This window comes from Parambassis ranga, chromosome 8 (assembly GCF_900634625.1).
Source record: "Parambassis ranga chromosome 8, fParRan2.1, whole genome shotgun sequence".
In the NCBI taxonomy this organism is placed as follows: domain Eukaryota; kingdom Metazoa; phylum Chordata; class Actinopteri; family Ambassidae; genus Parambassis; species Parambassis ranga.
In genome coordinates, this window is record NC_041029.1 from 3,582,602 (window position 1) to 3,596,614 (window position 14,013).

Consider the following 14,013-nt stretch of genomic DNA (forward strand, 5'->3'; position numbering starts at 1 on the left):
TGTGTCAAGTCATTCAGAGACAGCTGGAACGGCCGGGTGAGTTACCTCCCTTCAAAATAAACCTACTACAGAAACACTACATGAATCGAAGGAGTCTCGTTTTCGATGCTTTTGTTTTGAAAGCAATGGAACGGAAATGCGTTGATACGTAATGACGTCACTCTTCTTCTCCCTGTTAAGCAGTGCAGTCAGCGGTCCGTAGCTTAGCTAGCTAACAGGAAATAAACCGTTTATTTTGAATTATGGATAAAAATGCGACTCGGTACACCGTCCAGCTGTACATCTACGACCTGTCCAGGGGGATGGCGCGCAGCCTCAGTCCCATCATGCTCGGTGAGTCGGACCCGGCAGTCTGGCCTCAGGACTGATCATATCTAATAATTGATGGATTGATCTATTGGACTTTTGACTGTTAATCTTTAGAACGGTGTGTTTGTGTTTGTTTAGGGAAGCAGCTGGACGGAATCTGGTAGGTCTGACCTCCTGACTCAAGAACACACAGTTAGAGCCGGGGACAGAGGTGAAACATGTCGGCAGCTCAGAACACTGTCCACAGTCTGACTCTGTCAGCTCTTTATTTCTGAAAGGTGTTTTTAAGCTGCAAGTTACTGTTTGTAGCTCAAAGTAATAATCCTGATCTATGAGAGGACCTCTTGTAGTCGGTGTTGTTGGGTAGGCTTCAGTACTCTGTGGTGGGACAGAGCTGTAACTGTAAATGATGCTGTGGGCAGACCTCTCAAACATCACGGGTCTGACCTGCAAACAGATATGATTTTAAATCATATTTCATTAAACATGTGTTCTACACGTCTTACGGAAAAACCACCAAAGACTAACAGCCTACACCAATAAGTCCCTGTTAAAGTGCTGTCTTTATCACAGCCAAAGGCCATGATCTCGCCTGTGACCACGGGTCACATGACATAACTCACCTTTCTGTGTGTCTGCAGGCTGTGCACACAGCAGAGAGGAACATGACATACAGACAGTACGGCTCAGACACATCTGAGCTCTCTGCTTGTAGCCGTTCCCACAGAGCTGCAGGAGTTTACAGTGCAGTGAACACTTGGTCCTGCTGTTTGTCTTGCAGGCACACAGCAATAGTGGCATATGGAGATGAGTTCTTCTTTGGAGGGGAGGGCATCTCCAGCTGTTCACCGGTAAGAACACAGGGACCCACTCCCATTTCACACACATCAGCACACTCATGATGGAATACAGGACTGCAGGCCTCCTCTGTTAGACATAAAACCCACTGAACAGTGCGTTCTGTTGTGACTGCAGCTGTCCTGTGTTTTGTGCTCTGTGTGTTTGTGTGTCAGGGCGGGACGATGCTTGGGCCTCCAGACACAGTGGTGGAGCTGGGTGAGACCGAGGTGTCCGAGGAGATATTCATGGACTACCTCTCCTCCCTGGGAGAGAGCACGTACAGGTGGCTAACGGTTCTTCTCTGTGCCTCACACAGGACGGCAGCTAGCTGATTTTTAATGTCCTCTTTAATGATTTCAGAGGCGACCGCTATCGTCTGTTTGAGCACAACTGCAACACTTTCACTAATGAGGTGGCACAGTTCCTGACGGGCAGGTCCATCCCGTCCTACATCACCGACCTGCCATCTGAAGTCCTCTCCACGTGAGTCCACAGTCCTGTTTCACACACTGTATGTAACCAAGTCATGGACAGAGGGTTTATTATACTGATCATCACATGTTGTGTTGCTGTTTGAACTTGTTTTGATCACATGAGAGACACAAGTTCGACCACAGATGTACTGTGAGCCCTGCCTGCTGCTGCCTCACACTTCACACTGATTCATTCTGCTGATAATTTCCTTGTAAAGCCTCCTTACATGGAATCAGATCCACAGTGAATTGCTGTGAGAGTCACCTTTAAAAAGTGACATTTAAATAAAAGGTTTTAATCTCTGAAATGAAGCAGTGTCTGATCGACTGTGACAGTGTAGAGGGTGTGAAATGTTTGTTTCGAACTTCTCTCTCCTTCAGACCTTTCGGTCAGATTCTGCGACCCATCCTGGACTCCATCCACATCGCCCCTCCTGGAGGAAACGTCATCAACGGTGGAAGGAACCTCTGAGACGACAGAGCGGCGAGCGCTCGGGTCATTCCATCGAGCTCAGTCAGTGAGACGTCTCCAATGATTCACTTTATTTCTGTAAATACATAGCTGGGAAGAAAATTAAAGTGCACATGGAACACCCAGTCATTTAATTTAAGTGTTATGTGGAACACATTTGAGCCACTGTAAGGTTATTTTAAAGATTTCCCTTCTGACCGCTGTAGTGACGCCACCTGCAGCGCTGAAATACCTCCTGCACATCAGTGCTTTAAGTTTCCCCACACCGTGCTGTCATGTATTTTAACATATTGAACTTTATTTTAATGGCACCCATTGCTATGCTAAACTGACCTCTGCTGATTACAATGCATTGAACCTGTTTGATGACCATTTTGCACTTTCATGTTTTGTATTTGTTTTCCTCTTGTCACCTTTCGTTTTGTACTTCCTGTCTTTGCTCACCTGTCGATCCTTCCACTTAACGCAGAGTGCATGATGTGACACAGAAGGGGGGCAGGGACCGGACTCACTGAGGGTGGAGGTGACAGTGTGCACCTCTAACCATGACGGAGACCAGAAGCTTCTGATTGGCTGAGTTTGTAACAGGTGGTGGTGTTGGTGTGACAGTGAGCTCTTCAGTTCTGTTGGTGCCTGTTGGCATGTGTCTCCAGCTGCAGATACATGTTCTTGTAAAGATTTCTAGACCACACTGATTTATCATAACAGCTTCACCTGCTGAATGGTTTCCTGTTCTCTTATTTACAACCTGCTTGAGTCCTTTAAGAGCCACCAGAGTGTGTTTTAACACACCTCTGTGCCTTCCCCCCTCCAAGCTACGGCCACACTGTTGACATGGTTACCGTGAACCACAGCTGGTCTTGATTTATGAACCTTAGATACACCCAGCAGCTCAGAGCAGTTTGTATCAACATACAGTGAAGGTGGTGTCAGCTGGTGTAATTATACACTTTAATGGAAACAACACATATCCGTCCGATCAGCAGCAGGACTGGACCGATGTCTGCAGCGGCTGCTAGCTCTGCAAACTGTGTCCTCCTCACTGCGTCGTCTTAAGGCTCACATGCCAAACCAGCATAGAATAAAATCAGGGTGCCCTCACATCTCCGGTGGCAGAGCCAAAACTTTCACTTGAATACCACAACTGCACCTGGTGACCAACCAGCACGAACGTTCTGCTCCTGTGTAAGAGGAAATGACATTCCACACCAGCAGGTGGCAGCAGTCTGTGTTTATCATTCAAACGGGGACAGATGTGTAATCCGTAAACAAACCACACAAACACATCTGTTGCTCCATGGTCCGTCCATGTTGGTGTGAAACAGCCAATCAGTGCTGTCTCTCTCCAACTCTACATCAGCCAAAACGTCCGGCGCCAACACGCCGCTAAAACACAGCCACTGATGACCTGACATCGATAACCTGTCGGCTCTTAGCTCACAGCTTTGCTATCCTGCTACCATGCTAATGTTAGCTATGCTATGTGCTGTTGTTGCCTTAATTATCCATGAATTTGGAGGCGTGGCCTGTGAAGGAGCATGAGGCGTGTGATTGGGATCGCTGACTCCACCTTTAAATTGTAGACAGTCCCATAAACCCCACTCAGCTAAAGGAAGCACACAACAAGTAACCAGCGTTAACCTGTATCCTGCAATAACCCTCACACACACACACACACACCCTTCTTTATCAGCTGGTGCACCTGCACTGTAACACACACTTAAGATGAGGCAGGACGGCTCAGGTGAATCTGGGTTCCACAGTTTAGCCTCCTGCTAACTGACATGCTAACCAGACCACTGAAATGTATTACTGCACCCTCTGTTGCTATAATGTATGTTGTTGCTGACTGCTGCTTGTAGTGTGAAACTGCGACAGATATTTATGATCTTATTTCCTGTTTTAATACTTTTAATATAAAACTGTGGTGATAGACTGTATTTATGCATATTGTTTGTATTGTGTGTGAAATTGTTTTTGTAATCCTACCAGTACATAAAGCCATCGACTGCAGCACTGTGGTCTGCTTCATGCTTCAGCTTTTCAATATTTTGTGGATCTTTTACATATTTATAGAATTTATATTGTATACTATGTTATCAGTGTTGGATCAATATAGTGTATTTGACATTTACAAATGTTTGTAACGTTGTCAGATTGTAATTTATTCATAAAAACTTCAGCATGACGGCAGAGCTGAGCTTCATTGTGCTGAGTCTCCATCACCGCATGCTCCTCAGGATCCAGGCTTGAAAAGTAAAACACTGATACACTTAAAAGACGGATCAGAACACAGGCAGTGTCTCTGAGGCAGGTAAAAACACTAAAGCCTTAATGAAACATCATGACCTCACTGTCCTGTGGGTTTGTTTGATATAAACCGGATCCAAAGCAGACCTGAACCCTGAGCTGCCTGCAGTACTTTGAGCAGCCACAGAGAGGCAGTGTTCTGTTACACTACACCTGATCATCACTACTGTGTACAGCTGCTGCTTTTCATTCTGTGTGTGTGTGAGCGCTCAGCACACCTGTGTCCTCTCTGAAAAGGTCAATGAGGAAATCAGAGGAAACTCTTGCTTTCATTTTCAAACTCATTGATCTGAGTGTTAGCAGAGTGTCTATAGATTTTTCTGACAGATAACCAAACAGCTTCTAATGTGAGAGCCTCCCCCAGCCTGCATCTGATCTCATCTGCTGTTAGAAATTCCTTTCCAGTTGAGGCCAGCACTCTGGTCTGTTAGGTCCTGTTGTTAGTGGCTCGTGTGTCTGTTGTTTACAGACAAACGATGCCCTTATAGATTAATTCAATCATCCATCCATCCTTAATCTATGTTTTATTCAGCTTCAGACCTGAATCATCTGGCATCACCTGTGCAGTGTATTCAGTTCAGTGAGGGAGACTGATCTGTACTGCTGCCAACAATCTGCAACATGAAGTCTGAGAACTGTTCACTCTGACTGGAGTCCCGTTGTGGGTAAAGTGGTCCCAGCAACATCATCACACCCTCATTACGCCCAGCACCTGTGCTGTGTCCGTCAGGATGTAAGACAGATGCTGTTGTCCCAGACAGATGTGCTGCAGATGAACACACACACACTGAACTTGGCCTTCCTCCCTGTGGCGGAGCAGCAGAGTCAGCTGTGTTAGCTACGAGCATCCACGTGACAGACGTTAACCTTCTCTCTAACTTCAAGGGTGCAGTCAGGCGGCGCTAAAGATGTTAGCAAAGCGGCACCTCAGTGAGTCACAGCGGGCAGCACGCACAGAGGGGTGACTCCTTCCTCCCTACAGGCTCTCAGATTGGACTGTCTGAAGGCTCCCTGCAGCTCATTGGTCCTCAGAAACGGTTAATCACATGAGTTCACAGAGTCTCTGTGTGAATGCAGTTTGTACACATTCAAACCCTCATGACACAAAGAACATATAACACAAAACAAACCATCACCGGCGTGCAATGAATCCTGGGATCTGTTGGGCTGTGACAGATAAAAAAGAGGCCTCCTTCATTACCAATGACGGATGCATCTGGAATGGGACAGTTCTGTCACACCACTGTGACACAGTCAATGCATCATAGCGAGCAGGTCACGGTCAGAGGAGGAACCAAAAAGGAATGATTTCTGAACCCTTCAGCGCGCTGTGGACGGGGTAGAATGGAGCTTCCATGTTTGTTCGCTGACCTCCTCTTCCTCACTGACTCAAACGTCTCCTGTCCATTAATGCTGCCAGCCTTACGGATGAGTTTGTTCATCCTGCTGGTCTCTCTGGTCCTGATGCTGCTCCTCCCGCAGGTGGTGTTTCTACAACAGACTGGTAGAAGATCTCCAGCATGTTACTGCACTGTCTGAAGGATCTGAGCTTCCTCAGAAAGCAGAGTCTGCTCATCACAGCATCAGTGTGGTCCTTCCAGTCCAGACCGCGGTTTAAGTGGACACCTGAGCACTTGTTGGTCTGAAGTCACTGGAGCCAGATGGGACAGCAGTCTTTGGCACCGGTACTAAACAAGATGTCTTCCATAGCACTGGTATCCCTGACATAACACTGACCGGTGCAACAGAGGAGAACAAATAATGGATATAGAAGATATATATAGAGCTCTAGAGAACAAATAATGCATACTCACAGCCTGGAGCATCCGCGAGCAAAACACTGCAGCCCCATCAACGGTGTACGAGTGTGTACGTAAACACAGCACCACTCAGAGCACCTTCCACAGAAAGTAACACAAATGATCACTTTAACAGGAAGTTACACACGCAGCAAGTCAACAAACCCAAAAACAAGAACATCTTAAATTTCACACTCACTCCAATCAACACACCTTCCACACACATTACACACACCTTACACACAGTGAAAGGGTTTTGTTGTAAAGTATTGCAGTGCAGATATCTGTTTGTCCCTGTGTGTCAATTTAATGTAATAATAGATGAAAAGCTACAGGATCACCTCTGACACACACAGCCTGCGGGAGGCTAAGCTGCAAGGTAAAGATAATAAAGATAAATACCACCCTCACACACACACACACACACACACACAGAGTGACTGCACTGCTGTGTGAACGTAGTGTAAAAATAAGTCTGTGAAACCGTGTAGTGTTACTGAAGACCACAGTTTAACACAAAGGATTGTGGGATTGCATTAACGTCCCCTGCAGTCATACCAGAGGTGTCCTGATGTGCTGCATTTAACACACTGTGTGTGTGTGTGACACAGAGAGCGTCTAACAGGTGAGCGTTTTAAAGCAGGTTTTTGCAGAGGGGATGGCGTCCCCACAGCTTCATGCAGCACTGATGTGCATAATTAAAGAAGTCATGCAGCACTTCTGATGGTTACAGAACGCAGAGCAGAGGACGAGTCTGCAGAGACGCTCGGGGATGTCCTCAGTGATGGTGTTAAATGATGTTTGTAAAGGTTGTGTGTTGTGTTACATGTGTTTACCTCTGCTCTGAGTGTCACAGTGAGTCAGTTCTGCTAACAGAGGACTCTATTATTTTTATTTCTATCCTCCTCCTCCGCAGCTCATCATGCATTTCTCACGTTTACCTTCCCTCCCTTCCTCTCAGGCCTCCGTGTCCTTCGTCGGCTCTCCCTGCTCTTCATGCTGATCCTTTTTCTGAAAATCCTTAATTAGCTCAGGGGTTTTTGCTTGGCTGCACCTCCTTCGCTTCCTGAGCCTCCTCTCATTTCTCTCTTCGCCTCCTCCCCTGACTCTCGACCTTGTTTGTAACCTCTATCATTTCCCATTATCCGCTTGGCCTCCTAGTTGTAAAGGCCTTGGACTCTGCAGCCTGCACAGTGTCTCAGCAGAGTTGGACTTTTTGTTTTGTTACTCAGAGGACGTCTTCTGCAGAATTCTGTTACTTCCTGGTGTCAGTGACACACACGGAGTCCCTCTAACTGCCTCCTCTTCGCGCTCAGCTTGTCATCTCGCTCTGCAGGCCTCTAGCTGGTCTCAGCCCACCAGCTGGCCGGGTCAGTGTTGTGGAATTGCTCGGGTCAGCAGCTGCTGTGTGTCCCTGCATAAATACATAGATGCATAAATATGTGGACACGTGTGAACTGTCCGCGGGACCTTCTGCTGCATCAGTCACCATGTGCAGCCATCTCCTGGAACGCCCTTGGGTTGTCCCATCTGGAAGGTGTGTGTGTCTGAGGTTGTGTGTGTGTGTGTTAACTTTAAGCAGCCTCTGCTTTGGAGCTCTTTGCTCTCTTGATGACACCGTTTCATACAGAGCTCAGTCAGCTTCATTCAGCAAAGAGTAAAAATCCACTCAAAGGCTTTCAGATGTGTTTTTGTGCACATCAAACATATAATGTGTATTTCTGCATGAACACACACGCACTGAAAATCTCCTGTCACTCTTTACTTTCGTTTATATTCCATAACCATGGCACAGCTGCAGGTCCTCTACAGGAAGCTGCCTCTTTGTATCCAGTGTATGTGTGTGTCCCACCTTTACCCACACTCCAAAGACGTGCATGTGAGGTTAATTTGTCACTCTGAATGGTCTGTAGGTGTCTGTTGTGCGTCTCTGTGGTAGACTGGAGACCTGTCCAGGCTGTTCCACGCCTCTGACAGCTGGGACAGCTTCCCTGTGTGGGACAAGGAGGTTCAGACACCAGGAGTAGAGCTGACACACGATTCATCTTTCATTTCAGTGCTGGATCCTGCTCGTGTTGTTTGGAGGAAAGAAGCTGAGCTTCAAACTGCGCAGCAGCAGCAGCTGTGGATCATTCTGCAGCACTGACTCTGTCCACTGGATGGCAGCAGCTCAGAGTGGTGTTAACACACGGATAATGTCTCAGAGATTCTTCTTTATATGAAACCACCACTGCATATATTACCGCTGCAGCAGCTGCTTGTCTGTGACAGCCTCTAGCTGTTAGTGTTATTTTGCATATAGACGTGTGCAGCCCTCAGTGTGTGCTGACTGACGTCTTCACTCTGTGGGACCGCCTCAGATCAGGTCTTTGCCACCTGTGACTGATGATGTCACCACACATTTTAGAGCATCAGGAGATCACACAGAGGAAGGCTGTGCTCAGATGTGTGTGTGTAGGTACAAACACACACACAGACCTGGACCACAGGGGGGATGATCTGGATCAACAGTGAGACGTGAAGCAGAGTCTGTCCTCAAGAGGGACAAGGGCACCACATCCAGTTCCAGCAGGTCCGAACTGAAGACAGACCTGAGTACAGCAGCTCTGCTCTGACGGTGACGTCCGACTTCTGAGGCAGGTGGCGCTGTGTTTGGCCTTTGTGAGCATATTAGAGGAGTTACTCTGCCTGTCAAGATGAGAAGGTTAAAGAAGAACAAAGCCCGGAATCAAAGCTTAACAAGACTGAAGGTGGAGGAGACGCATGATTAGAGGAAGACGTCCAGTCACTCAGAGACACTTACGGGACAGTTAGGACATGTTTTCACTGCTGGACAGCCTGTGAGGCGTGCTCACAGTGAACAGTCAGGTTGTTCAAAGACCCTCTGCTGGATTCTCTGTCAGGCTTCACACTGAGCTGCATCTACATTAAGTTACTTCTTTACATATGTGATGTTCTTAAAGAGTTAATAGCAAATAAAGTAAATAAAGTCTGACCCAAATGGTTCAGCAGGAAGGCCAGCTAACTGTGGAGTGTCCCCCACTCAAATAGCTGTCCTGTTCAGATGATCTCACCTTCTGATCTGTGACACATCTGAGCGCAGCTGAGTTCATGGAACAGTCCAGTCCCTCGCTGGCATCACTGTATGGGGGGATACTGTAAAGCTGGGTGTCAGTCACACACTGTGAACACATGAAGATATCCATGATAGTACTCTATATGTCTATAGGGGTGCAAATGATGCACCTACATAAACAGGGCAGTGACTCACCTGAAGCGATGCTTCGTGGCTGCCTTTGCAATAAAATTCAGTTCCCTCAGCATTCTCTTCCTCGGCTTGCTCCTCTGAGGGAAGGCAGGTCACACTTTTTATGAACAGTTTTACAGTGCCTCTCCAGATCTCCCTTGTTTGAAGAGAAATGATAGCTGAACAGATCAGACACAAAGGAACCATTTAAAACCTGCAAATGATCAAAAACACATTTTATTTTTATTCTTCTATCAAACAGGTAAAAAGGAAAATTCATCAGGTGCACACAGAGGAATCCTCATACATACAACAATACATCTGTATGATCAGAAAAACAAGACGAGGCCTATTTACACAATCTGCCATCCAACTGCATAACAAACCCGAACAACAACAACAACAACATGCATGTTTCTGCAGCCCTACATGTGACATAATGTTACAAGAGTGGGCCTCTGGGGACTAAACCTCCTATCAGTGGTGTCTAAGACATCTCAGTTGTTGACTTCCCTGTCTGTGTGTGTGTGGCTTTCCTTTACCCTCTGCCCATGTGTGTGTGTGTGTATGATCTTGGTTTAAGAGGAGCAGAAAACAGCTACATGTGTATAATAATATGCAAACAGGTTGATTCAGGCTTCAGGGACAGAATGACAGAATAAAAACGCCGCTGATGTGTGGAAAGCCTTGCATAAAGCTGTGTGTATGTGTGTCTGTGTGTAGCTGTTTGTGTCCCTGTTCTTCCCTTGACTCAGCTCGCTGTTTGTGCGTCTCTTGTCGCTGTCGTTGCTCAGGGCGACTTCTTTGAGCTCAGCCTCTCTCTCTGAGAAAACATCCCAACTTTCCAGCTGCTCATTTTATCAGTTCTGACTTTCAGCTACCTTCCTCCGCTGCCCAATCACATCTCAGCGAAGCGGGCGCTGCTTTTATCCAGAGCCGTGTGGTCTTTGAAGCTGCTGACGTTGAGGCTCCTTCCTGCTTGATTTGTTGAAATTCTGTGCTGCAGCCTGAGCCAGCTTCACCCGAGGTAGCGTTAGATTTGCCAAATGCATCAGTCAGTCATGAGTCATGGTAAAAAGCCTTTTCTCAGTGAAAGTGGAACATACAGGGCGCCGCGGGGCTCAGGGCTTAAGCTGCTGACCATGAAGTGCAGCTCCCTCCGTTTGACTCAGATTCATCTCTCTGCCTCATTTGTTTGCTTTTTGTCCTTCCTGTTGCTGTGGAATATCATCAACGCAGAAACATGACCTCTGCACCTGTCTGAGCGTTCAGCAGCCAATCAAGGTCAAAGAGTATTCATCAATATTCATCATTTATGCTAACTCAATCTCTGTTCTCAATCTCTGCTTAGATTTAGTAAATGATGGTGTTTATATGCACTAACACACACGACCACAGGAGGGCACCTAGCTGCCAAAGCTAACCGGGCCTCAGTGTTTGTTATTATTATTACATCAGAAACTCCCATAATTCCATTTTCCAGTCTTCAGACTGTGAGCTTGTGTCCAGTTTAGACCAATCAGAGTCCTGTGAGTGTAACGAAGGTGATGAGGTCACAGAAAGCACAGAAGCTGCCAGTGGAACAGAGTAGAATCAGCGCCCCCTGCTGGATGAAGCAAGACGGCGCACACACACACACACACACCTGAAGCAGCTCCTAACAATGTACAATAAAAGTGATAAAAGAGGAAATACCTGTCTGTGCCGCGCGGGGGTGCGCCCTATGCCGCGCAGGGCGCGCGCCTAGGGAAAACGAACGTGCTAAAATAGCCTAGCTTAAAGTACGATCGATATATCGATCAAAACAAGTCAAAGATGACTGCAGTCCTCCATCACACCGATGAAGAATAAAACATTGAGTCCTTCAGCTCATACATCGAAGACAATAAGATAAACCATCAAATTTAACCCACCGAGCTCTGCGACTTAATCCCAGCAATGCAAAGAAGCAACATGGAGCTACGGAAGCTGAGGAGGGACGGAAAGGCGTGTGTGCCAAAAAGGTTGTTAACGCCAGATGTCGCTTTTGGCAATAAAACGACATAAATTAAGAAACATTCACCAAAAGAACTTAGCAAAATAAAATATAAAGGACATTATAAATAAAACAGCCCCGGGATACGATAAAGATGAAGATAAGGATGGATAAAATATCCACAAAAAGAATTTCTACTTAAAATAAGGTTTGACCTCTGCACCACGAGGAGGTGCTTCATAAAGGCTTTGCTGCTGTGATAACGTCGTACACAGCCGTCCTCTACATGCTAACTGCTACCTGCTAGCTTCCCTCAGCTCAGGCTGGGCAGGGCGGATGCTGGCAGCTGCTCATGAGCTGCTGCAGCTGCACACTCAGCAGATCCTCCGCCGGCTCTCACTGATTAACTGATTCCTCCTGCAGGTTGGACAGACGGAGCTTTACTGCCTGATGACTGACTGGTTTACTGGCACACTTACTGACTGGGAGACAGGGAGTTAATTTAGAAAAGCGCACACAGAGCAGAGTAATTGTGGACGTGTCCAATCACCATGAATTTCCTGAAGTTTAATGAATTTCTGCTGACTGTCCATCCATCAGCCTTTATGTGCTGTCCGCCGCCCACCTCTCCGCCTCCCATCATGCCTCTTTAAAGCAGATGTATTGATCCGAAGTGCTCCGTCTGTTTTTCCGCTGTTGTTCTGCTGCTGAGTGAGAACAGGGACAACAGAAATGGAGGCTGCACCCCCCCCTCAGTGACATGAAGCACAGCATGTAGAACCTGGACCCGGTGTGACACTGAGGGATGAGTGTGCTCAGCAGGTGATCCATAACGGAGCTGACATGTTTAATATTCTGTGCTGTGACGGCTGAGCTGGATGTGTTGTTGAAAAGGAGAAGTGAAGGAGCTGGTGACACAGCAGCTGATTTCCCTCCAGATTACAGACAGACGGACAGATTCAGACAGATCGATGGAATCTGAGCGCTGCTCCTCAGGAGGCCTCAGTTTAATTGAGTTTATGAAGCAGTGGATGGAGCAGACTGATGGAGGACATCCATCTAATGGATCTCAGAGGAACTGTCTGCCTTCTCACTCTCCATCTTTCACCTGATCTCTCTCCACCTTTCTCTTCTTCATCTATTCATCTCACTTACTGTCCACCTCCCTCTTCCTCTTTTCTCCTCCTACCTCTTCTCCACAGTTTAATTCTGTCTACACCTTCTCGTACTGCTGGAGCTAACAGACTGTCTCCTCTGCTGCTCCTCTGCTCCTCAGATTTATTGTATAATAATAAATAAAGTTTTCTGACTGTGCGTCATCTCATCGTTTCTTATATATTTTATTGATATAAGTGGTCTCTAATACAAGATGTTATCACGTACAGTGTTTATGTAAACACTTTAATTCAGCATGCTGCCCTGCAGACTGAGTAGATTGATGGAGCTGTTGCTGGCCAGGTTCTGCAGAGCTGCAGTGTGGAGAAGGAGAGAGAGCAAAGAGAAACAATATGCTAATGAAGGTATGAATAAATAAATAAAAGAGCAGAGAGAACATGTGAAGTTCCACAGTGTGTGTGTGTGTGTGTGTGTGTGTGTGTGTGTGTGCGTGCACGTGGGATCTGTAGTGTCATGTATGTGTCACAAACCTCTCAGAGCTGAACCTGGTCCTGTTCATGCTGCTGACATGTTTTAGTGATGTGGCTGTGAGGAGCAGTTGATGGTCCAGGAACAGCCAGCTCAGCACTTCCTGTCTGCGCGGCTTCGTGTGGTCATCTCCCCACTCAGCTGCAGCATTAGCTGGATTAACCTGGTCACTCCTGCTGCTGGCTCTGGCTGTTTCTGTGCTGCAGCAGACTCTGTCCTCCTCTTCCTCCTAATATTACATTCTGTTAGCTCGCCTGTCTCCCCTGTGCAGCTGGAAATGTCATCTCCCTTTTCTCTCACATTTCCTTTTGTCCTTCCTTTTTTCTGCTGCTATTATCTGGCACAGTTCCATTCTCTGTCTGACAGAATTTCTTCAGAGGAAATATTTTCAGCCTTCCTCCTCCTCCTCCTCCTCCTCCTCTTTTTGGCCTTTTGCTGCTTTTTTCTTCATTCATTTGGGGTTCTGTCCTGTCATTATCGGCCGCAGTGAGTGGCAGCTCGTCTTATCAGTGTTTCTCAGGTGCTGGTTAAAATCCATTCATAAGGAGGAAGCACAAAGGTGGGCTGCCACCACAGTGTGACGGAGGGCTGGACACACAGCTGAACGTCTGCTTTCCTCTGACACTGGAACAGTCGTTGTTGATCATTTTTGTGCCAACACACCTCTGCCCTTCCTGGACAGCACTGGAAGAGTTTGCTTCCACCATCATGTTAGCAACACACGTGCTTCTCCTGCTGTGACCTGTTAGCATGACTCCTCTGAACAGGCGTGCAGAGTGCTTTCTGCAGCTCCTGCATTAGTATTAGAGAGATGGCTGAATAAGTAATGTTGATGCAGCATTCCAGTATCCTCTGACCTGAATGTACGGCGCCCCAGGATGGCCGCCACGGGCGAGAGAGCGCAAGCGAGAGACGGGCGGAGAGAAAGGGAGAGTCATGGTGGG

At 47.0% G+C, this 14,013-nt stretch overlaps 1 protein-coding gene across 2 annotated transcripts; it reads left to right on the forward strand.

Moving 5' to 3' along the window:
- The first annotated feature begins 164 nt into the window (after positions 1–164).
- On the forward strand, positions 165–4,098 carry desi1a (desumoylating isopeptidase 1a). Of its 2 annotated transcripts, XM_028411334.1 has the most exons (7): positions 165–333; positions 448–469; positions 1,091–1,160; positions 1,323–1,432; positions 1,510–1,632; positions 2,004–2,136; positions 2,564–4,098. In XM_028411334.1, the coding sequence occupies exons 1-6, from the start codon at positions 243–245 to the stop codon at positions 2,092–2,094; spliced, it is 507 nt and encodes a 168-aa protein (XP_028267135.1). In that variant the 5' UTR covers positions 165–242; the 3' UTR covers positions 2,095–2,136; positions 2,564–4,098. The 2 variants fall into 2 exon arrangements, with proteins under 2 accessions (XP_028267135.1, XP_028267134.1); XM_028411333.1 differs by having other exon boundaries at positions 2,004–4,098.
- Positions 4,099–14,013: the final 9,915 nt, after the last annotated feature.

Bases quoted from the DNA above. Each gene is read 5' to 3' on its own strand.
- desi1a (XM_028411333.1), top strand. From the start codon at position 243: ATGGATAAAAATGCGACTCGGTACACCGTCCAGCTGTACATCTACGAC. The intron at 334-447 runs GTGAGTCGGACC...GTGTTTGTTTAG, and splicing joins CCTCAGTCCCATCATGCTCG to GGAAGCAGCTGGACGGAATC. The intron at 1,161-1,322 runs GTAAGAACACAG...TTTGTGTGTCAG, and splicing joins GCATCTCCAGCTGTTCACCG to GGCGGGACGATGCTTGGGCC.